The sequence below is a fragment of the Talpa europaea genome (assembly GCF_964194135.1).
Source record: "Talpa europaea genome assembly, chromosome: 11".
In the NCBI taxonomy this organism is placed as follows: Eukaryota; Metazoa; Chordata; class Mammalia; order Eulipotyphla; family Talpidae; genus Talpa; species Talpa europaea.
In genome coordinates, this window is record NC_140078.1 from 93,119,736 (window position 1) to 93,142,409 (window position 22,674).

Sequence of the window (22,674 nt, forward strand, 5' to 3'; positions counted from 1 at the left end):
CCATGGCAAAAGAATTCCGCCGGGAGACTCCCTCGTCGAGGTCCGCGAGGCTGACTGGCCCCTGGCCTCGGGGTTTCCCCGCGGCGGCGCCCAAATTCTGCTTCCAGGGCCTGGGCCTGGCCGAGGGCTGAGTGCGCCCGGCCCTGCCTCTCTGGGTGAACCGGGGAATTGATGACGGTGAGCCCCGAGCGCGCGGGCCAGTGTAACACAGGTCCGGCGGCTCGCCCGGCCGGCTGTCCCCGGGCCCTGGGGGCCGGCGCGGCCTGGGGCTTCTCGAGGGTCCTGACCCGGGGGGCGCCCCGGGACCCTGCTCCACGCGGGACTGCGTCTCTCTGCCCTTTCGTGCCGAGATGGCGGCACCCTCAGTTCCTGGAAAGCGACGCCCCCTCTGGTTCGTGCTACCACCTCTTGGGAGTGTGGTTAGAGACTCGGACCCCCCAGGCTAAGCGCCATCTCCATGAGAAAGAGAAGGGGATCTGTGATCCTTGGGAAAGTATAGCCCCTCTTTTGTCTGGCAGGTGACCCCCCGCCTCCAGTTCTGGCAACTGTTAATGTTTGTTTTTAAGTCACCCCTTTCACGGGCACCGAACTTTAGTATTTTCTCCCCCACGATTTCTCAACCAATTCTTGGGAGTGCCCTTTTTCTGAAATTATTATTATTATGTTATTATTTTGGTTGGAATTAGGATTCGGTGCATGAGCCTCCTCCACTGAATGTCAGCCCAGTGAAGGTAGGGAGAGTGTCTGAGGCTTCTTTGTGACCTCTCCTCGCATATGGGTGGGGCTTTGTGTAGACTCAGCCTCTAGTAAATGTGGGTGAAAGAACTGTGCTAGAACCCTAACCCAGCTTCTTAAAGAACTGACTTAGAACCACTAACCAGAATCTCATTCTTTTTCCTGCAAAGCACCAAATGCTGCCTAACCTGAGGAACCACCTGTCTGGAAACCCACCAGGCCTCTACATCACTTGGAATTCTTAGGTTAGCCAGTCTTCAGCAGTGCTCAGTATATTACCATTGGCTTATGAGATGGTTTCTCTGCAGAGGAGAGGGCTGCAGTCCAGGATTCTCAGCTCTGAAGAAGAGGAGAAACTGAAAAGAGACCAAGCTTTAGTGTCTGATTTTAAACAACAAAAACTGGAAAAAGAGGCTCAAAAGAACTGGGACCTTTTTTACAAAAGAAATAGTACCAATTTTTTCAAAGATAGACACTGGACCACTAGAGAGTTTGAGGAACTAAGATCATGTAGAGAGGTAAGCCAGTGTTACCTTATTTAAGTTGTTCTTTATTTAAAATGTGTGAAGGAGGGCTGCCTTATTGCATTCTTTTTTTTTTTTTTTTTAAAGGCAGACTCTCAGGGTCTCCCATTTTTTTCCTTTTTTTTTTTTTATAGAGGCATGTTTTTATTTCTTTATTATATTCGTTTGTTTTGTTTATACATGCACTGGGTACAGTCAGAAGCGCGGGAGGGTGAGAGAATTCACCAGAGCCAGAGTGGGGAGCAGAGCAGGCAGAAGGACTGAAGTACACTGCTGAGGGGAGCAGCGGGTGGCAGGAGAGGTCTGCGCGCCATGTGGGATCCTCCTCCTGTGGCCGGGGAGCAGCCGGGGATCGAACCGGCGCCGCAGAGGCCGCAGGCAGCTTCGCAACCCAGCGCTCAACCGCTGCGCCACCGGGGAGGCCCCCTTATTGCATTCTTATGGGGAGTGTGAAGTGGAGAATTTAAAAACCTGTCAAAATGCTTCCTGCCTTAGAGAGAAACTGGCCTCAAGTAGTGTTAGCATTTCCTGGGTCATCTAATAAATAGAGAGAACTTAGTGGCATTTTTTATTTCTTTAAAGCTAATCTGGATGTTGTAAATGTTAAGTTCATACTGAGTGAATTCAGTTATAGATTAAGGTATTCATAATAATAAGGAAACACACTTTACCTTTGCCCTTTTCTAGAACTTTGTGTTCTGTAATTTAAGCCTTATAACACTATAAAGTCGGCATTACTATTATCCACACTTATAGGTTAAAGTGTCCCGATGTGAGTGCTGGCAGTTTAGCCCCGAGTCTCTAATGTTAGCCATTATACTGTGTGTTCTCCACACCGTACTACGCAGTGTTGGATGACTAATGCAGTATCAGTTTTAGCTTTTAGGTATTCTCTTGTTTATTTGCTACTCCATGTTCTGGATCTTTTAGTTTGGTTTGTTTCTTTAGCACACAAAGGTAGTATACTTTGGTTTCTCTTCTCTCAGTTTGAAGATCAAAAGTTGACTATACTTGAAGCTGGCTGTGGTGTTGGGAACTGTTTATTCCCGCTTTTAGAAGAAGATCAGAATATCTTCGCCTATGCCTGTGATTTTTCTCCAAGAGCTGTTGAATATGTCCAGGTTGGTACACCATCCATGTGTCGTGCTGTGTTTCCATTTTCGTGGTTGTTTTTTATTTTCTTAGACTTGTTTGACCTGTTCCCTCTGTCCATATGCTCATCCTTGACCTTTCCCTGTCCTTGACACTAACCAACTATAACAACCATGAGTGTCATTTTCCTATTTCCATGTTACATACATATATAAAATACTAATCCAACACAGCTTTAATTAGAGAAGTATGAACAAATGACATACCAACATCCATGTACCTATACCCAGATATAATGCAACATTTTGCCACATTTGCTTTATAGACTTTTCTTTCTTAAGAACTTTCTTAAGATAAATTATGGATGGCAGGACACTTCACTCCTAGATATGTCTGCATAAATCTTCAAAAACTCAGAACATTTTCTATGACCAGAATACACTTACTATATCTGACAGAAATGACTGTTATCCCCTAATGTCATTAATACCCACTTGAGATTCAGATTTCCTGAATAGTTCAGGTGTCTTTAATAGGTGTCTCTAATCAAGGACCACGTCTTACACAATATGTACTTGAAGTCTCAAATAATCTGCCCTACCCCTCGACCTTGAATGTTAGAGAGCAAGCCATTTGCGGTAAGTTTCCACATTCCAAACTGGTCTGGTTATTTCTTTATGTCTTCACTTAACTTATTCCTCTATTTCCTGTAAGTTTTGTAAACTAGAAATTAGATTTAAATTAGGTAAGATATTTTTGCAAAAAATATTTTAATGGATGCTATTGTCTTTTTCACATTGTATCCTATCAGGAGGCAATAATGTCTGACAATCTCACTATAAATGATGCTAGTTTTGATCACAGGGGAGAGGTAGTGACCATATTTCCTTTTTGTCATTAACAAATATGTGGGGGATCCTTTGGCAAATGCGTGGGTCTTGTCTTCCATTCACTTATGGTTTTCGCTTCCATTTGACTTTCATTTTAATAGTGCCATCACATTGTACTTTTACTTGCTTTCTTCACTATATAACATCTTACAAAGTTTTTTGTAGTAGTACATATCCATCTACCAATCATGGGCAACAAATATCTCTATTTTGTTTATTCCTTATAACCAGTGAGATTGAAGTCTTTGTGATACGTAACTAGATACTAGTTTTTCATCTGCTCATGAGTTCCTTTATTCCACATATACTTATCAGGAGGTGCAAAATGTGGGATGGCCTCATATGACTTCAGCCCTCAGGAGCTTCATGGTGTAAACCCCACATACAAACACCAGCAATTTGTCAAATTTCTAGTTTAATCTTTCCAGATCGGAGGGATTTGCCTCAATTTAGCATATGCATGAGTCCTTTGTCTCTCCCTGAAGGTACCTCTTCAGATTTGGGAATGACTGGTTGTTCTTTGATGGGTTTTTAGAAAAATCATTTCTTTCCTGCTGTCCAACTTTTTCTTGTAAGGTTGAGAACATCTTTCCACCTCTGTGCATCTGAGCTGAAACATACCAGTGTTCTTTTACATGAGTAGATGACTAGTTGTACAAGCACTGTAAATTGAATGAGAAATTCATTTTCATTTCCTGGTAATTGTCTCTTTTACGGTCTAGCTTTTTTATCTAGTTGTCATTTTTGTCACTTTTCTGTTGTCATAGACAATTCCTCTATATCTTTGGGTCTGTTTTGCGACTCTGTTCTGTCTCAGTGATCTATTTGCCCATCCTGAAACCACGTTATTTTGGTACTATATTTTGGGAAATACTTTGCTATCCATTAGTTCGCCGCCTCCTTCATTGTTCTTTTTTTAGAAAAACTGACTTTGAGGGCCTCCCTTGGTGGCGCAGCGGTTGAGCGCTGGGCTGCAAGGCTGCCTGCAGCCTCTGCAGCGCCGGTTTGTTCCCCGGCCGCCGGCGAGGGTCCCACAAAAAAAAAAAACCAAAAAAAAACCTGACTTTGATATTCCTGAGGGGTTTTGCTTCCAGATGATGAGATTCACCTTGTCATGTTTCTAGAAATTTATTAGGATTTGGTTGAGATGCCATTGTGTTTATAAATGGGTTTAAAGATAGAAGTGATAACCTTTTAAATTTTAGACTTCACATCTAATAACTTTGTATTTCTCTATTTACGTCTTCATCTACATTAGAGAAAAGTTTAATATTTTTCTGCATAAAGCCCTTATATTTATCTAATAAACCCATCAACAAAAATATACCAGGAACACACCTAAAGTAAAAAAATCATGTTAGGGCTATTTAGCTTGCTACATTAAGAGAAAATACAGGGCCTCCCCGGTGGCACAGCGGTTGAGCGCTGGATTGCGAAACTGCCCAGGGCCTCTTCAGCACCAGTTCGATCCCCGGCTGCTCCCCGGCCACCGGAGGAGGGTCCCACATGGCGTGCAGACCTCTCCTGCCGCCCGCTGCTCCCCTCAGCAGTGTGCTTTGGTCCTTCTGCCTGCTCTGCTCCCTGCTCTGGCTCTGGTGAATTCTCTCACCCTCCCGCACTTCTGACTGTATCCAGTGCTTGTATAAATAAATAAATAATAATTTAAAAAAAAAAAAAAAAACAAGCCCGGGGGTGGGGGGGAGAGAAAATACAGCTCAGAAGAACTGTGGGATCATGTTAATAAGTGGAGCTGGAAGGACTTCTCTTAGGAAGTTCTAAGTTTGTAGTGGATGATTCAAAGGAGAATTAAGGAAACAGGGACCAGTTTTAGCTTATCATCCCCCTGGAAATATGTTCTTCAGAAATGCTAAGTTTTGAATATGTGCTAGACCATGTTTTCTCCTCAGTTAAAAATGATTTGTTAAAATGAAAACTTGCCCCTCATAGTAATATTGAGTATTGCATACTTGATTGTACAGATGGTTCACTATTCCATTTTGCTCTGTAACAAAGTGATTGTTCATTTCTGTGCGTCAGGACACAAGTGGAAATAGGATTTCCTTTTTAGCTGTATTTTCCTATGTGTAACAACATGGATGTTGTGTTAAAATTCTTTTGTTTGTCCTTTCTCTAGCAAAATCCTTTATATAACACAGAAAGATGCAAGGTGTTCCAGTGTGATCTGACTAAAGATGACCTTCTGGAACATGTGCCCCCGGAGTCTGTGGATGTTGTCATGCTGATATTCATGCTCTCTGCTGTTCACCCTGATAAGATGCAACTTGTCTTACAAAACATCTACAAGGTTAGTGCTTTGTAGCCTGTGCTTGTGTGTCACACCTGATCTGTTCCTTTCCTCTGAGGCTCATGTTCTGTCCAGATTCAGAGCCTCCCTGGTCCCGTTAACTATGATGTGGAGTCAGTGTGGAAAGGTCTCTCTGGCAAAAAAAAAAAAAACCCACCCACCTGATTTATGTGGTGTCCGTCACTGTTCTCCCAAGGCAGGCCAGCCTTGGAGTAAGGAGGATTTTATGGTTATCCGGGATCTGTGGAGTCCTGCTGTGAAGTGAGAGGAGGTGGTTCAGTGTTAAAGGACAGTGTGGAATCAGAGTCAAAACCTGGTTTCCCCATGGAGGCACCTTTACCCCTCCCAGCCTCAGGGTCACTACTTATAAACGTAGAGTTGTAATAGTTCCTAGACCTAGGGCTTGGGGGCGATTGTATGAGATCATTTTAAAGTGCTTAGCCTAGAACATGGCAAGTAGTCTTTAAAAGTCAGCTGTTGTTATTGTTGCTACCACTGTAGTTATTACAGTGGGAGAAACTAAGCAGTGATGGTCAACAGGGGCTGCGGTGGCACTCAGGAAGGAAAGCTCACTTGCAGTCATGTGACTCAACACAAGCCACCTCATCTACCATTCCTAAGCCTCAGTTTTCTTGTCTGTCAAATGGGGTGTCTCACAGAGTCAATGAGAGTTGCAGTGAGATATATGAGGGTGCTTTATAAAATTCGGTAGAAGCTCTTTTATCTATACAAGCATGGTGATTTGATTCATTAAATCAACTCAATAAATTAAAATTGGTACTTACCTGAAACACTTTTTTTTTGCAATTTAAAGTATATTAATATTTATTCATCACCATTTTAATGTAGGGCTAAGGACCTTGTCTTTGAGTATGAGGTCATTGATCATTTTTCTTAAAAGAACCACACACATAATAGTTTGGGTTTCTTTAAGAGTGCAGTAAGGGCCTCTCTGGTGGTGCAAGGGGTTAAGTCTCAATACTATCAAGCTATTGCCAGCCACTGCAGCATGAGTTTGATCCCCTGCCAAGGAGCTGACCCACATGGCACTACAGACCTCTCCTGTCTTGCCCGCTGCTCCCCTCGCAATTGACTGATGATAAGTGTGCAGCTCACTTGGGACACTGGAGCACGATGTAGCAGGCCTGTGAGCCTCACCTGTTCAGTGAGTCGTGGGCTTTTCAGTCAGCTCCTTCCATAGAGGGAAAGGAACATATCCCGCAAGTTGAAAACGTAGATGTTAGGTAAGGGAGTGTCTGTGTATTTAAAACTAATGTTAAATTTTAATCCTGGCTTGAATTGTTTTAACAGAATAATGAGGTAGGAATGTTTCCTAACAGAAATCTGTTAGGAAAAAAAATCATTCTTCATAAAACATTTTTTAAAATTTAGAGATTGCCATGCTGGTTCTAGCCCCCTGCTTATGAGGCCTTGTAAGGGTTAGTGTCCTTACCTCCGATTTCCTATGCCTGATCTATGAGCAGCTGGGAACCCAGCACATACCCACAAATGGACATGGAGCTTAAATGAAGTAGAGAGGACAGAGAAGGCATCAGGGAGAAGGTGGCAGGATTACCTGCTTTGAAGGTCCAGGTGAGGGTGAGGGATTACTAAAGACAAAAACTAGAGAAAGCTGAAAAGTGGGTGGGATCGGGGCGGTCAGAGAGTAACTTGTATGACATTTATAGTATGGATGGGGTTATATACTTTTTAATGGTGACAAGGAATTAGGACATTAACATGGGAATTAGTGGTTTAGGTAGCACGGAGGACAAGTTTTTTGGAAAAGAGAAGCTGAAGTCTTTAAGTGGTCATTAAGGGGTCAATATAAATGTGGAAGGATAATCCACATTTATATTGAAATTGACCAGAGTTAAGAGTACTGAAGTATTGGGCCTCTCTGGTGGCGCAAGGGGTTAAGCATGGCACTATGAAGCAATCCGCAGCCTCTGCAGCACGAGTTGATCCCCGGCCAGCCAGGGAGCAACCCACATGGTGCAGCAGACCTCTCCTGTCTTGCCCGCTGCTCCCCTCAGCAGTGTATTTCAGTCAGTCTGCCTGTTCTGTTCCCCGCTCTGTCTCTGGTGGATCCTCTCACTCACCTCCTGCATCTCTGGCCTGTACCCCAGCTCTTATATGCATAAATAAATAATTTTTTTAAAAAGTGTTGTGGTATTGAGGATAACACAGTAAACTAAAAGGCATATTCATCATCAAATGACAGGAATTACCCTGAAACTAAGAGATGACAGGAAAAGTAAGGGGTAATGAGCGGCCTAAATCTGATGACAAGGGATTCTGAGCTGGAGGGCTTAGGGAGGGGAAAAGGGAATGCACAGAACGTAGTAATCAGGAGCAAGCAGGATACCTGCCCATCGCCACGCCCAGGGGTCCAAGGGCCATGGCAGAAAACAGACATGACTTGAGAAGTTGCAGGGGAAGTGGTGTCCTCACAGGACAGTCAGGTCTCTGCCAGCACCTGAGTGTGAGGGGGCCTTGGAGGGAGGGCGGGGGATGTTGGGGAGGAGGAGATGGGGACAGAGTGGGAATATCTCCTACTTTATGGGGATGAGAACGTCCAAGCTCAGTACCTCATTCCACATTCTACTGAAGATGAGAAAAAGAAATGAAAGGTTTAAGGATGAGAAGGAAAGAAAGAAAACTCATTACTGCAGATAATATAGTTGTCTAATTAGAAACTGTTAAAAGAATTACAAAAGCATAAAATGAATGTACTTAATGCCATGGAACTCTGCACTTAAAAAGGAGCATACAGTGCAGTCTTACTTTTCCATTTAACAATTTAATATTCACCCATTTTATTGTGTTCCTGTAGTTCTTTTGTTTTGACTATTGTGTTCTGTTCTGTTAGGGGCCAGCAAATAATGTGTGGAGGCCAAACCTGTTTTGTAATAAAAGTTTCCCTGTAACTTAGCCACAGAATAAATAATAAGAGTTAAAGAGGCTGGATATAAATATATAAAAATTAATATACAATGAAAGTATAACTTTAAAAGGAAAGCTTTCTGAATAGCAATATAAAAATAAAAGGTACCTGGTAATAAATCTAACAGATGTGTAAGGCCTATAGTAAATTACATGTAGTAAATTAGATATAACTATTAAGCAACATTAAAGAAAATTTATATAGAGGGCACTACTGTGTTCATTAATAGATAATATAAGGATGATTGATTTTTTTCCTAGTTGAACTGTGCAATTACAACAAAATCTCAGTAGATTTTGGGTTTTTTTTTTTTATTGTTTTTGAGGTATTTTTGGTAGGCTTTTTTTCTTTTTGAGGAAATTGATAACTTGATTCTAAATTTATATGAAAGAACAAAGGATCAAACCATTTCTGAAGAAGAATGAGGTAGGGAAATTTATGCCCTTCCAGATATAAAGAGTTAGTAAAGCTACCGTAATTAAGACAGAATGATATTGGCAGAGGGACAAATTGGCAAATGTGATAGGGAGCTTAAAAATAGACCCATTATATTTGGAAATTTGTTATGTGATCGAGGTGACCTGAAGATCACTGGGAAAAGAAGGACTGCTCAATAAATGATCGGTGGCCACATGGAGAAAAATGAAGTTGTGTTCCTACTTCACAGCCAGAACAAAAGTCATTCTTGGGTGAATTCATGACTTAAATGGAAAAAGCAAAAGTTTGAGTTTTTCAAAAGAATATCTTTGACTTCAGAGTAGTGAAATCTTTCTGGAAGATGACCCAAAATGTTCCAAGCACAAAGATGTTAATAAAATTAAGAGTTTCTGTTCTTAAAGACAAATTAGAAAGACAAGTTAGGAAAAGTAATTTAAAATCTATAAAACTGACAAAAAATTATCCAGAATATATAAGGAATTCCTTTGTATGAATAAGGACAAGTTAATAGAAAAAATGGACAGACACAGACATATTATAGAAGAAAATGCTCAAATATTGAGTTAATATGAAAAGAACCTATTCAGCAATCCAAGAACTTGAAAGTAAAACTATAGTGAGACACCATTAACAAGATTAAGAAGTCTGATAAAGCCAGGTACTGAGGATATGCTTATTCTTGATTTAGGTGTTTTACTCTAATAGTTACGAAATGTGGATATTAAAAAAGAAAAAGATTGACATGAGCTGTCCCAGTCCACATCTGCTCTCTGATGTGACCTTTCTTTAGTTACAAATTCCATTGCAGTCCTCCTAATTTTACGCTCCAATAGCAAGCTTTTCTCAGATAGCCTAGATGGACTCATAGCAGTGATGAGATTGCTTCTCATTGCCATCATACATAGGGACTGGTTTGTTAATTTGAAATCATCTACTTCATCAGGAAATTACCAGAAGAAGCAATCTCTCAGCCTCTGACCATAAGACTCCCTTTGGGGGCTCTGAAGCCTTGCATGAACAACATGGTGATAAGCCTTTGTAACGTAGATCTAATAACCTCAGGATGTTAGTGTCCAAGGAATGTAAAAACCACATAACTTTAAACTGAAAAACACAATCTTAAAGTTGAATTCCCTCATGTTTGGAATAGAATGGCAAAGTAAAAGTAGACTGACTGTTACTGGAAGACCTGGATGTTCGGCGGCCTTGAGAGCCCAGGCAGGTCACTGACTCGGCCTCACTGGCAGCGGGTGCTATAGACCCAGCCTACCCACTGCTGGGAGTTGTTGCGAGAGTGAAAATCCATGCGGTTGGGAAATGCCTGGTTCACAGGTAAATCTGTGAGCAGAGGAGGCATTAGTACCATGATTATTATTTTACAGATGAGAAAACACTTTCAGAGGGCTGCAGTTATTTGCTCAACTAGCTAATGGAAGAACTGGGATTTGAATCAAGAGTTCCAAATTCCTGAGTGAGTGAACCTTCCACTGTCCCACATGACCTTTTTTTCCCTTCTGACATGAAAAAATAAGTGTTGCTCATATGAACTAAGTTTTTTGAATTTTCCCTCTTCTATTCACATTTTAAAGCTTAGCATTTCTGGCCAAGGTGAGAATTTTTATCCAAGAGGCTCTTTAATGAAAATATTTAAAATGCATGCTAGTACTCTAGATAAGAATCAAGAAATTGAGAAAATCTAGCTCCCGTGAAAGTACTAGGGACAGTTTTTCATATTCAGAAAAAGGAACTACATCAACTTACATTAAAAATATAATAGCTCGTACATGTCATATGTCTTAATCTTTTTGTTGATGTGATGGGTCACAAGAAGATATAATGAATGTCTCTTTTGATGTCCACTTGGGAGTGGTGCGCAGTTTTGGAGAGAATTTTCATGTAAAAAGTAAGTGACTGCCACTTGGTTTCCATTCTGAGAAGCACGGAGCTGTTGGGTCTGTAAGATGGGGCAGTTGTACCCACACTCTGCTTGGCTTACCTTCCAGTTTTTGAGACAGCTGCTCTGCAGCTACCTGTGCAAGCCTTCAGCATGGGCCTCCCTGGGGATGGCCCTGCTCTCCCTCCCTGCTGCGCTGGCCTCAGAGTCCATGCCTCACTCCAGCCAGCCTAAAAAGTGGCTCTGATTCTACAGAGTGGAGCCTTTTGACCTAAGTGTCCGTCCTGGCCCTCACTTAGTGCCTGATGTGTGATCGAGGGCAAGTTGCTTACCTTTTTTGGTGTCAGTCTCCTCATCTCACAGGGTAATAAACAAACTTCTTTCTTCCTCTCAGAATTGGATGAAGATCCAGTGAGAAAATGTCTGGAAAGCTATAGAGTGCCAGGCACCTATCAGTTATTAACATGGTGGGCAAACTGTACATAATTATAGCACCGTGAAATCAGAGCTGAGACAGCATGAGGAAAGCCAGCCAAATCAGTGAAAAGCCAAAGTGACATCAATGCTTTTTAAAGAGACAGTACTAGGAGGTGGCCACTAAAATGTTAGAAATTACTTTAAGGAATAAAAGACTTTCATTTTAATGTCTTCCATGTTTTCACTGCATGATATTTGACTTTCCGGAGGGCTCTTGTAAGTGCTCAGGAAGCATCCCTCCAGTGTCGGGGCTCCATGCTGAGTCTGCTGTGCTTTGTAGCAGGCCATTTCATCTTCGTTTTATGGGTGTTTCAGTCTTGCCCCTTTCTTAGTATTGCAAATTTAAGTTTCTTCATTTAACATTTTATTTTATAATAAACTTTGTTTGACTGGGTTCCCCAAACTTACGTGCAGCCTACTTTTGTTTCGTAGGTATTGAAACCAGGCAAAAGTGTCTTGTTTCGTGACTATGGACTTTACGATCATGCCATGCTTAGGTTTAAAGCTGGCAGCAAACTTGGAGAAAACTTCTATGTTAGACAAGATGGAACCAGATCATATTTTTTCACTGCTGGTAAGAAAAATGGAGTCAGGCCTGTGTTTGCTGGCTTGGCTGCATTCCCTCTGCCCTGCTGGGTAGCTGGGTGGCACACCTTCTAGAGACCCTGGGACTGGCTGTCAGTGCATGCTCCCCACCAGCCCCTGGGACCGCACCAACAGCCCTGACAAGGCCAGCTCACAGCCGCTACTAGTGACTAGTCAGTGAGTGCAGGCAGCCTCTGACCAGCCACATGGGTGCCCCACTGAGGACTGGAAGGGGGAGCAGGGGGAGCAAGTCAGAACCTTTACTAGGTTCACGTAAGCAGGTAGGACAGTGATGCCTTGGGATTCCTCTCTGGTCGCAAAGGTGAGAAGCCTTTTTCTATAAAAAGGTTGAATGTGCTTTCAAATGCACACATTTGCTACATAGGGGTCTCTGAAAAGTTATTTTTGTTCAGAAAATCATCTAAAACCTGACCATGATTTCAGTGTTTAAAGTACTTCCAACATTAGTTTTAAACCTGCCTAATACTCTGGGCTATAAACTACCTACCTTCTTAAGCTGTTTTTTACCAAACACTTGTAGTTCTTGAAATGAATTATTCTTAAAAGAAACTGAAAATGAGTGATTGCCATCAAAACTGCAAAATCATTAAAATATCAGGTGGAAGTTAAAATTTTCATTTAATGTTTCTGATTGATGGAATCAGGTGATTTTTGTCCACTGTGTTCACAGATTTCCCTCCTTCCTGCTAGGGTGGATGAGGCGCTTGATGTAAACAAAGTGATGTAAACACATCACACCTTGTATCAGTTTCCCCACTGGGGTTTTGTTGTGCTTCCTCAGACTGTTCTATTCGGGGACTCGCAGTAGGGCAAGGTGGGCACATTCCAGCTAGTCCTCAAACTTCTTTGCCTAAATTCTTTAGTTGGGACTTTCTGTTTAGATGATGAGAAATAGTGTTTCTTTCCAAAACAAAAATGTCATTAAAATTGGAGTTCTTGTTACAAGAAAAAAGTATCAGTCTCAGCCCCCTAGCCTTCTCCTGTCTACTGCAGAGCAGGTGCAGTGGTGTCAAGACTGAATGCTGTTGACCTGCTTATCTTACAGAATTCCTGGCTCAGCTCTTTATGCATACTGGTTATGAAGAAGTGGCGAATGAGTATGTGTTTCGTGAGACGGTGAATAAAAAAGAAGGCCTCTGTGTCCCAAGAGTTTTCCTTCAGAGCAAATTCCGAAAGTCTCCAAGATCTGACACCTGTGACCCTGGGCCGCCTCACAAGTCCTGACCTTTGTTGAGGTTCCCTTGGAAGGAAAAATTTAAAGTCACTATTTTGTATATTTTACTTTTTAAAAAATGAGATATATATATATATGTATAAAATTTTTGTATGGAAAGTAGCAAGTGTGAGTATGTATTGTAGAGATACAAATAAAATTGCAAGGCCTGAAAAGTAAAGAACATTTTATGGCACCACATGATTTATCTGTGCTGTCCCACTGTGAAGCCCACAAAGGAAAGCACAAGAGCCTGCAGCACGTGGACAGCCTTTTCGTCATACTTGTGAGTCTGTGTCTCCAGACAGCATGGCAGGTAAGCCAGTAGGGAAATGAGGTTAAATAGATGAAAATGACTCATCCATATGTGTTTTTAGCTAGAAAGATTGTTCTCCATTCTTTTTCCAGTGCCTCATATTTGCCCATTTTTCTCCTTTTTAATTCTTGTATGTACCTCTTCTAGACTGTGTTCCACAAATACTGCTTTTGCTGTGTTTAAAGACGCCACCGTGTCTCCCAGCCTGATTCTTGAGCCCCGCTGGGCCAGTCCCTGCACAGGGGAGAGGGGAAGGCCGCCCTTATTCTTCAGGAGTACGGCAGATGGGCCGTCCCGACGCCCTGTTGGGAAGTGAGGAAGCAGTGGTGAGGGGTAAATGACTAACAGGGCCAAAATCACATAGCTCCTGTCATGCTGGAATGTGGGGAAATCCTTAAATTGGTCTGCTGACCTGTTTCCCAGGCAGTCCCAGCTCATGACTTTTATCATTACTTATGCAGGTGAAACCAGAGTTCTTTTCATCTGCTCACCAAAGTGAATCCTTTATGTTGCCCTTTTTGCAGAAAGCTGTTTATGAGGACATTTGCTTTGAGTACGTGGGCGATGGACTGCCCAACCCCAACTGCATCAGAAGAGGCGGGCTCCCGGTGGGGAGGGGCTGGGTAATTGTCCTAGCAGTTCTGTGCAGTTAGAATAAATGCCCTTGGCTCCTGCAGAGAAGAGGGCCAGGCAGTGGGACTGTGCTGGCTGGGGGTCCTGACTCTGACATTTGGCCTCCGCCTCCTGGAAGGGGCCTGTGGAGCAGGAGAAGCAAGAGGAACCCTTTATCTCTTGCTGGTCTGTTATTCCCTATAGTCTCTCCCCTTTGAGGCCTGGAAGATGGCTATACTAGCTAAGAGGAAAACGGATGGGTAATGCGGAATTCACCCTCTCTAGTGTGTTTTTTTTGTCTCCTCCTCCTCTCCCCTCCCCACCAATCAACTAGTAAAGAAGATATACCTTGCAAAGCCAGGGTCAAGCCCTGTTCCAGGCTCCCCAGTGATGGTTCAGGCCTCTCTCTTCAAAGCCTTCTCCACCAGAGCAAGCCCTCCCTACCAGTTCAGCCCCTGGAGGCTGCGGGGCAGCCTCCACCACAGTCCTTTCTCCCGTGTCCTCTCTGACTAGTATCACTTGGACTTTAATAACCAAGTAGACAACAACAGGATATTTAAGTAGAAAGTGGGGAGGTATCATGTAGTAGGATACGTGTGGGTGGGTTCTTGTTAGACGAGTCAGTTGGAATTCATCTTTTGCCCGGTGTGAGCCTCTTCTGTGGAATGGTGAATGTACTGAGAAGGCGCCCATGGAGTTCACTGAGCCCCGGAGACAGGAACGGTACTAAGAAAGCCAAGCAGGCTCCGGAGGACCCTGCCCATAAAAAATGGCCTCTCTGCCTTTGCCAGCTGCGAAGGAGGCCAGGAGCAGTTGTCTCCGTTCACAGGAGTGTTATGACCCCTACTCCTACCCCATAAAGAAAAAGCGGCAGAAGCCTTCTTGTGGGATTTTTAAAGCTGGCTAATGATGTGCCCACCTCTGATGCTGAGCACAGGAACTTCTCAGTGGCCCCACTTTAAAATATACTGGCTGTAAATAGACTTCTAGTCAAATGAGGTGATACAGTCCAAAATGGGTCTAACCAAAGAATTGGGTAAAAAACAAAGGAAATTAACAAGCAAAATCAAAAAGTCTGATCTGAAAACTTGGCTTTAGTCCCACTGCCTCAGTGTCCTTGTGCTCATTCTCCACCAGTCCACCCCAGATTAAAACACACAGGAACAGGGTTTCCCACAGTTTGTATGCCCAGAAACCCAGAAGGCCACAGTGGGTTTAGTTGCAAAACTGATTGCAACAACATTGTGGAATGAAAATACCAAGAACCTAGCTATCTTGTCTTAGACAGAAACGGGAGCTCCAGAATGGTGCTATAGAAAATGGCGTTAGTACTATAGAGTGTGGTGTAGCTACTGCGTGGCATATGCTTTATATAGTTTATGGTATATATATTAGGCCACATAGGATGTACAATATACTATATGGTACTATCAATGTATATATATATATTACTTTTAACACAGTAGTATTATGTGTATGCTCCATGAAATAATACAGATTATATTACATGATGTAGAGTATGAGCATCTGGATTCAAGTCCAGGATTGAGCAATACAAGTCACCCACTTCTCAGAGCCCCAGTCTTCATGCCTTGAAGCTAAGATTCTAGTGCCTACAGCACAGAGCTTCTGCCAGGATTAAATGAGAGCACTCACAGGGAATGCCTTATTTACTACCAAGTGCCTGTTAAATGCTGGCTTTGTATTCCCCACAAAAATAACCTCTCCTGTAATACTTTTTAAATTAGTTTTTATTGTATTAATATCCATCTACAACACTATGTATTATAGGGATATAGACTCAGATGTATGTTTCCAAACCATGGTCCTTTGGGGTTCAAGAAAGGGACTGCAATTTGGATGGGACACCACGAGGTGGCACTTGATGCCAACTGTTCCCTTTGACCTCTTTGTTATAGGCTGTGCACTTTTATTGTATTTACAGAAGAGGAAGGAAAAATGCTTACAGATGTGTTTTTGAGCTTGGGTTTAAATCAGTCTTGACCTCACTGGGGATAAGAAAGTACGGGTGATTTTATCCAGCATTCAGTTCAACTTTGCCTACTAGAGGCAGTTTGTTTTCAGCTAAATTTGGGCAACATACTGAGGCATTGTTTGTGGTAGACTCCAGAAGTGTCTGCCAGCCCCCCAGGAATATTGGACAGTATAAATACATGCCGGATCCCAATCCAGGAGCCTGTTTGTTTTTTTTTTTCCTGTGGGTAAATAAAATATCCCAGTGCATTCTCATCCCTCTGGCTCTGGATTCCTTCCTGTTGCTTGAGATGAAGGCAGAGCAGAGAAGGGAATGCAGCAGGGACACTTGTTTGCTTCTCACATTATTCATAGTTATATTTGATAGCATCTGGCTCCCTATTTCACAGTTGTCAACCAAGGAAGGAAAAATTGTGAAATAAATCATGTAGACCAAGAGTGTTTTTCAGGACCATGTTTGCTGCGGAGGAGCAAATATTTAAGATAAACTTTGGGTTCTGCTACTGAAACCAAGTGTGCCATCAAAAATAAAATTGGGTATTTTTTTTCACTTTTTCTTTCTGCCCTTCTCAAATTTGTGTCATTTCATTAGCCGGTGTCCAGTAGGCACAAGTGGGCACAGGGCACAGGAGGGTCACTGTGATTGGAGGATGCAGCCAGAGGAGATAGCTAGGAAACCAGATACCAATACTCAGAACTCCAGAGGGAAGAAAACAAATAAAACCTATGGAAAACCTGAGTGGGGCAATTGTCCCCATCGTCTGGAAAGAATATAGCCACATTTTTACAGTAGAGGCAACAAACGCTCAGTTCTGGGGCCCCACCCTAGAGATGAGGCTGTGAGGCGTAGGCCCTCTGGCGTATCTTCAAGCACATCTAGCTCCATCAGAGCAATATCAAGACAAGTGAAATAACACAATTCCCAGAGGAAATGCCAGTGTGGAGGAAACAGTCAACTCCAATTAGAAATAATTTTAAATGAAATCAAGACTCTCCTACTTCCCTATAAAATGAAGAAAGCTTAAAAAATGGTAATACTCACTGCTGGTAAATGAGTAGACTACTGTGGAGGTGCATAAAGTGTGGCTTCTCTAAGACTACCCTTCCACTAAGAGTTTCTGAGATGATGGAAATGCTCTATTAGTATTGTCCAATATGGTAGCCACTGGCCATATGCAGCTATTGTGAACTGTGGTGGCCAGTGCAAGAGGAACTGATTTTAACTTGCATTTACAGTTAAGTGTAACTAGCTACATAGAGTTAGTGGCTACCATATTGGACAGCGCAGGTCTAGAACACAGTTACATAGCAAACTATATAAATCTATGAATAATCTTTAATCCAATAATCCCACGTTTAGGAGTCCAATTTAAGAAAATAATCAGAAGTCTATAAAAAGATTTTCCCCATAGTGCTACGTGGAACAGTGACATGGTGACATCTGAAAATAAGAGATTGGCTACATAAATTATAGTATAAATTAGAATGTTTTGTGTAGTCATTAAAACTTGTTTTTGAAAATAGATAAAATGCTCATTACATAATATAAGTAAGCAGGAATATAAAACTATACAGAAGACTGGTTTTAATTATGTTTAATAATAAGTATAAAAGTATAGGTAGTTGATGTTTTTTAAAAAAACACACGAAGGAATGGTTATAGTATTTAAGTTCAGGGTTCAATTATAGCTGATACTTTTCTTCTTTATACTTTTCTGAAATTTCTATGCACATATACTGCTTTTGTCCCAAGGGAAAAAAAGTATTTTTAGTATCCTCAGAATGCCTTTCTAAAACTCGTAAGTTAAAATAGCAACAACATAAACCTCATCAGTTAAATGAATTAAAATATTGTAACAAATCTAGAAATGGCATTTCAGCCTCTAAGATTCTTACCCCCTAGGGACCAGAGGATGCCTTATACATATGTTATACATATAACATATGTATCCTGCTGTGTGTATATTATATATGCTACATATATATGTATGTACATACATGTTTACACATACAGATATAAGGAATAGGCTCACGTAATTATGGGGGCTGAGAAGTCCAAGGCTCCAGCAAGGTGGAGACCCAGGAAAGCAGGTGCTGTAGTTCTAGTCTAGGTCTGAAGGTCTGAGAAACAGTCCAGTCTTAGTCTGAGTCTGGAGCAGAGATGACTAGTGTCCCAGGTCAAAGACAGTCAAGCAGAGAGCGAATTCTTCTTTACTCAGCCTTTGATTCTATTCAGGCCTTGAACAGATTGGATGAGGCCCACTCACACAGGGAGGACGGTCTGATTTACTGTCTACTGATTCAAGCGTTAATCTCATCTCATCTAAGACACACCCAGAAATAATGTTCAACCAGCTGTCAGGTACTCAGGCCCAGTCAAGTTGACACATTAAATTCACCATCACATTCTGGTTCCTCTTTTTTTTTTTTTTGGTCTTTCATATTTTGGTCTCTTCCTTTATTATTAGGGGCTCTCGTCAGATGTCTGATGATCCCTGGTTTTCCATTTATATTTTAAAATGGGAAGTTAAAATTTGTGTCTGCTTGGAAGCTCTGAGCATGAGGGGGTGTTGTCAATGCAGACCCCCCTATTTGGTGCTCTGTCTGGGCTGCTGCATTGTATAACCCACATTTTGGTATCTTTGGTCTCTCCAGAAGATAGCTTCTAGTGCCTGCCAGGTGGATGCCATCCTTCCTACCTGCGATTTGGGAGCCAGGTCCTTGTGGAGTGGGGAGAATCTCAGCCTTTGGTATGTAAGCTTTCACTTAGTTTATTGTGAATGCTTTAGTATAGGACTATTTTCAGTATAGTGCCCCATCCTCAGTTTTGCCTGATGTTCCCTTATTCAGACACTTTTTGTCATACAATTCCACTGTGTGAATAGAGCACATTTTGCTTATTCATCCATTAATAGGTATTTGCTCCCACGTTTTGGCTTCTGTCAATTGTCTGCTACGAGCACGGGTATACAAATATCCCTTTGACATTATGCCTTCAGTTCTTTGCACTATGTACCCAGAAGTAGGATCTCTGGATCATATGGTGGTTCTATGTATAATTTGTCGGGGAACCTCCAGGCTCTTTTCCATGGTAGTGGTGCCATTTTACAATTGTACCAGTTCGACCAAGGGTTCCAGTTTCTCCACATCCTTGGCAATTCTTGTTATTTTGTGTATATTTTATGGTATTCATCCTAATGGGTGTGATGTGATTTCTCATGGTGGTTTTGATTTGAGTTTCTCTGATAATTAGTGCAATGAGCGTCTTTCATATGCTTTTTGACCATTTGTATGTCATCTTTGGAAAAATGTCCTTTACCCATTTTTAATTAGGTTATTTGATGTTTTGTTGTTGAGATGTAGGAATTCTTAATATATCCTAGCACCCTCCTTTTGCTAGACTCTTCTTGGTTTTACAATGGCTCGGGTGTGGTCACTTCTCAATGGGTCTCTGGAGTTCTCACATAGGTATGCTGCCTGTATGTTATGGTTATCCTGTTGCCTTTGTGGGGGAAGAGCCTCTAGCTTCCTAGTCTGCCATCTTGCTGATGTCACTCTCACAGGAAAATGTTCTTAGCATTTTAATAGAATGTTCATGTTGTAGCGTGAAGTTAAAAAAAGAAGATCCAAATCCAAAATTATACAGTCTGTTCTGAACTATGTAAAAATATTCATAGAAAAAAATACTGGTAAGAAATTTGGTACCACAAAATGTTGATGCTTTTCTGTGCTTTCTAGATTATTTTACAATAAGTACCTGTACTTCTATAATCAGGCGCGGGGAAGGCTATTAAATGAAACAAGATGAAGAGTCCGATTAGGAGAGGAGCCTTTTGTATTTAGGGTACAAAGAGCGGAGAAATCAGTGCTGTAAGGGCATAAGGGTAGAATTGGAACAAAAGGACAGAATGATAGAGAGAAAGAGCAAAGGAGCAGCAGTCAAGCCAGTACCTTTGGGAGGGGCGGTGGAGATAGAAGCGACCTTCCAAGTCAGCGATGATGTCTGAGGAGTTGCCACTGGAACATCCGCTTAGGTGCATGCTTTATATGAGAAGACTTCCTCCTGCTGTGGCCTGGTCTATGTCCTTTAAACAAAAGGGTCAGCATAACACGAGGGGACCACCAGGGGCAAAAAGGGAAAATATCAGGAATTATAGTCCTTCATGTAGTGATAGTACAAAGTTGCCCAACTGGAGGGAATTCCCAAAAGTAGGGTGAGCAACGGTTCCAGTTTTCTAAGACTGACCTGGTTTCAACATGGCACTCTTGCATCACAGGACACCCCACAGTGCAGGGTGAACTGGGGCAATTAGCTAGCCTACAAACCATGCTCTGTCTCTGCTGCCACCAACACTGCCCCCCACCACACACACACACACACACACACACGTGTGCCCACACACTTACCTAGCTTTGGCTGGCCTTTGTGAAATACTTGAGGCTGGATTTGTCTTTTATTAGACCCTTCTTCAGTGGACAGTTTGGTGGAAACTTATTAATGAATGAATACTTTTATGCAGAATTTTAAAAGGTCCTGCTCTGAGCAAATCCGGCTCGAGTGTGTCTTGGTGTGGCACCTTTGTGTGGAAAGGCCCTCTGGCAGACAGTTTCTGACAAGCACACAGCTGGTCCAGCAGAGCGATGGCTGGTATTCAGGCCCTGTACTCCTCTTAGCAGATACCTGTGTGCACAAGCCGCACACTCCTCACTGGCTCCCTGGCTGCTCAGACCTCAAACCATTCATTTCCTGTCCCAGTTATCTCTAACATCAGCAATGCCAGAGAAAAGAAAACACTTTTGATTTACTCAACTACATATTTTTGCCTAGAGACTATCTATGTTGTGTGTGTGAGATCCAAAATAAACACTAGCATTTTATTTTCACACATCAAATAGAGACCTACTGGAGAGAGAGGAAAAAGAAAGAAAAAGACATCTGGAGGGGAATTCAGCCCTTTGGTTCTGCCTCTTTGGTTCCAAGGAGAAGGTCCCCCAGGAAGGCCAAGCATGGCACCCATGGGGCTTGCCCCCCTTCACCACAGGCCCCTTTCTCCCAGCCAGTGCTGCGGACATCACCTCTTAGATTTCACTGTGTCTGTGGTCCTGCCCCTGCCCTGTCCTCTGTCCCTTCTCCTCCCTGTCTTCTGATAAGATCTACTTTAGACTTTTTCATCTATTTTCTGTCTCATCTTCTGTGCTTTTCATCTTTTCTGTCTCTTAGATTGACACTCTAGATAATTCCTTCAGACCAACACTACAATTGTAATTTCTTCTTCAGTTGTATTTCTTTTGCTGTTAAACTTATCCACTGAGGCCAGTATATATGTTTGTATGTATTTTGGTTATTGAGGTTTTTTTGTTCTGAGAAGACTATCACTTGTTATCGTTTCCTGTTCCTGGAAATAACTCATTTGCCTTGTTGATTTCCCTTGTTGAATTATTTGAGGCCGACACTGAGGTCCCTTTCTTCAAGAACTTGTACTTGCTTCTTTGAGGTGTAAGGAGCACTACAAGTCTCACAACACCTTAAAACAAGAAGCAGATTTGATATTCCTGGGCCCAATAGAAAATGTACTCACAGTTAATACTGAATATGGGGCCACAAGTGGAGCCTGAGATTGTCTCTGGGGTTCCATGCTATAGGATGCTTGTAACATCTGCTGAGAGCAACAATTATTATGTCAACAGAGCAGGGAGAATAATGAAGTCCCAGGAAAATATAGACCTGGCAAGAGACTTCCATAAAGCAGCCAAAGCCATCCCAAACTGGAAGCAGAACATTGTCAACAGAGGTAAATTCTCACCTGATGAATTAGAGCTACTACTGAGTTCTCTAACTTGGTGGGTAGAAAGAGCAGCATCATAATGTAATATAAAAATGATGAGATGATCTGGCAAATATATCAATCCAAGAAAGAAAGACTGTTTGCAAGTGGGGGTGGGGGTGGGGACACTTAGATTTGTTCTAGATAAGTTGTTTTAATTTTTTTAAAAGATTTATTTATTTATTTATACAAGAATGGGGGTACAGGCCAGATTCACGGGAGGGTGAGGGGATTCACCAGAGATAGAGTGGGGAACAGAACAGGCAGATTTACTGAAATACACTGCTGAGGGGAGCAGCAGGCGCGACAGGAGAGGTCTGCCATGCCACGTGGGACCCTCACCTGCCGTTGGAATCGAACCTGCACTGCAGGGGCTGCGGACAGCTTCACAGCGCAGCGCTCAACCCGCTGTGCCACCAGGGGAAGCCCTCCAGATAAGTTGTTTTAAATGCTGTGTGCTCTCTCTGGACCTCGATTATGCTGTGAAGCAATGGGGTTGCATTCAGTGTTTCTTCGATCTTTAATAGTCACATAAATCCCTAAAGATATTGTTGAACTGCAGAATTGAATTCATTCAGTCTGGGATGGGCTCTGAGCTGTTTCTAGCTAAGAAACGCTCAGATAGGGCCTCCCCGGTGGCGCAGCGGTTGAGCGCTGGGTTGCGAAGCTGCCCCCAGCCTCTGCAGCGCCGGTTCCATCCCGGGCTGCTCCCCGGCCACCAGAGGAGGGTCCCACATGGCGCGCAGACCTCTCCTGCCACCCGCTGCTCCCCTCAGCAGTGTCCTTTGGTCCTTCTGCCTGCTCT

General features: G+C 42.5%; 1 protein-coding gene across 1 annotated transcript; it reads left to right on the forward strand.

The window, feature by feature from the left end:
- Positions 1-1,028: 1,028 nt before the first annotated feature.
- Positions 1,029-13,132, forward strand: METTL6 (methyltransferase 6, tRNA N3-cytidine; the record flags this gene model as incomplete). The annotated part of the gene is made up of 5 exons (XM_084247814.1): positions 1,029-1,253; positions 2,246-2,380; positions 5,376-5,546; positions 11,735-11,876; positions 12,954-13,132. The coding sequence occupies 5 exons, from the start codon at positions 1,029-1,031 to the stop codon at positions 13,130-13,132; spliced, it is 852 nt and encodes a 283-aa protein (XP_084103940.1).
- Positions 13,133-22,674: the final 9,542 nt, after the last annotated feature.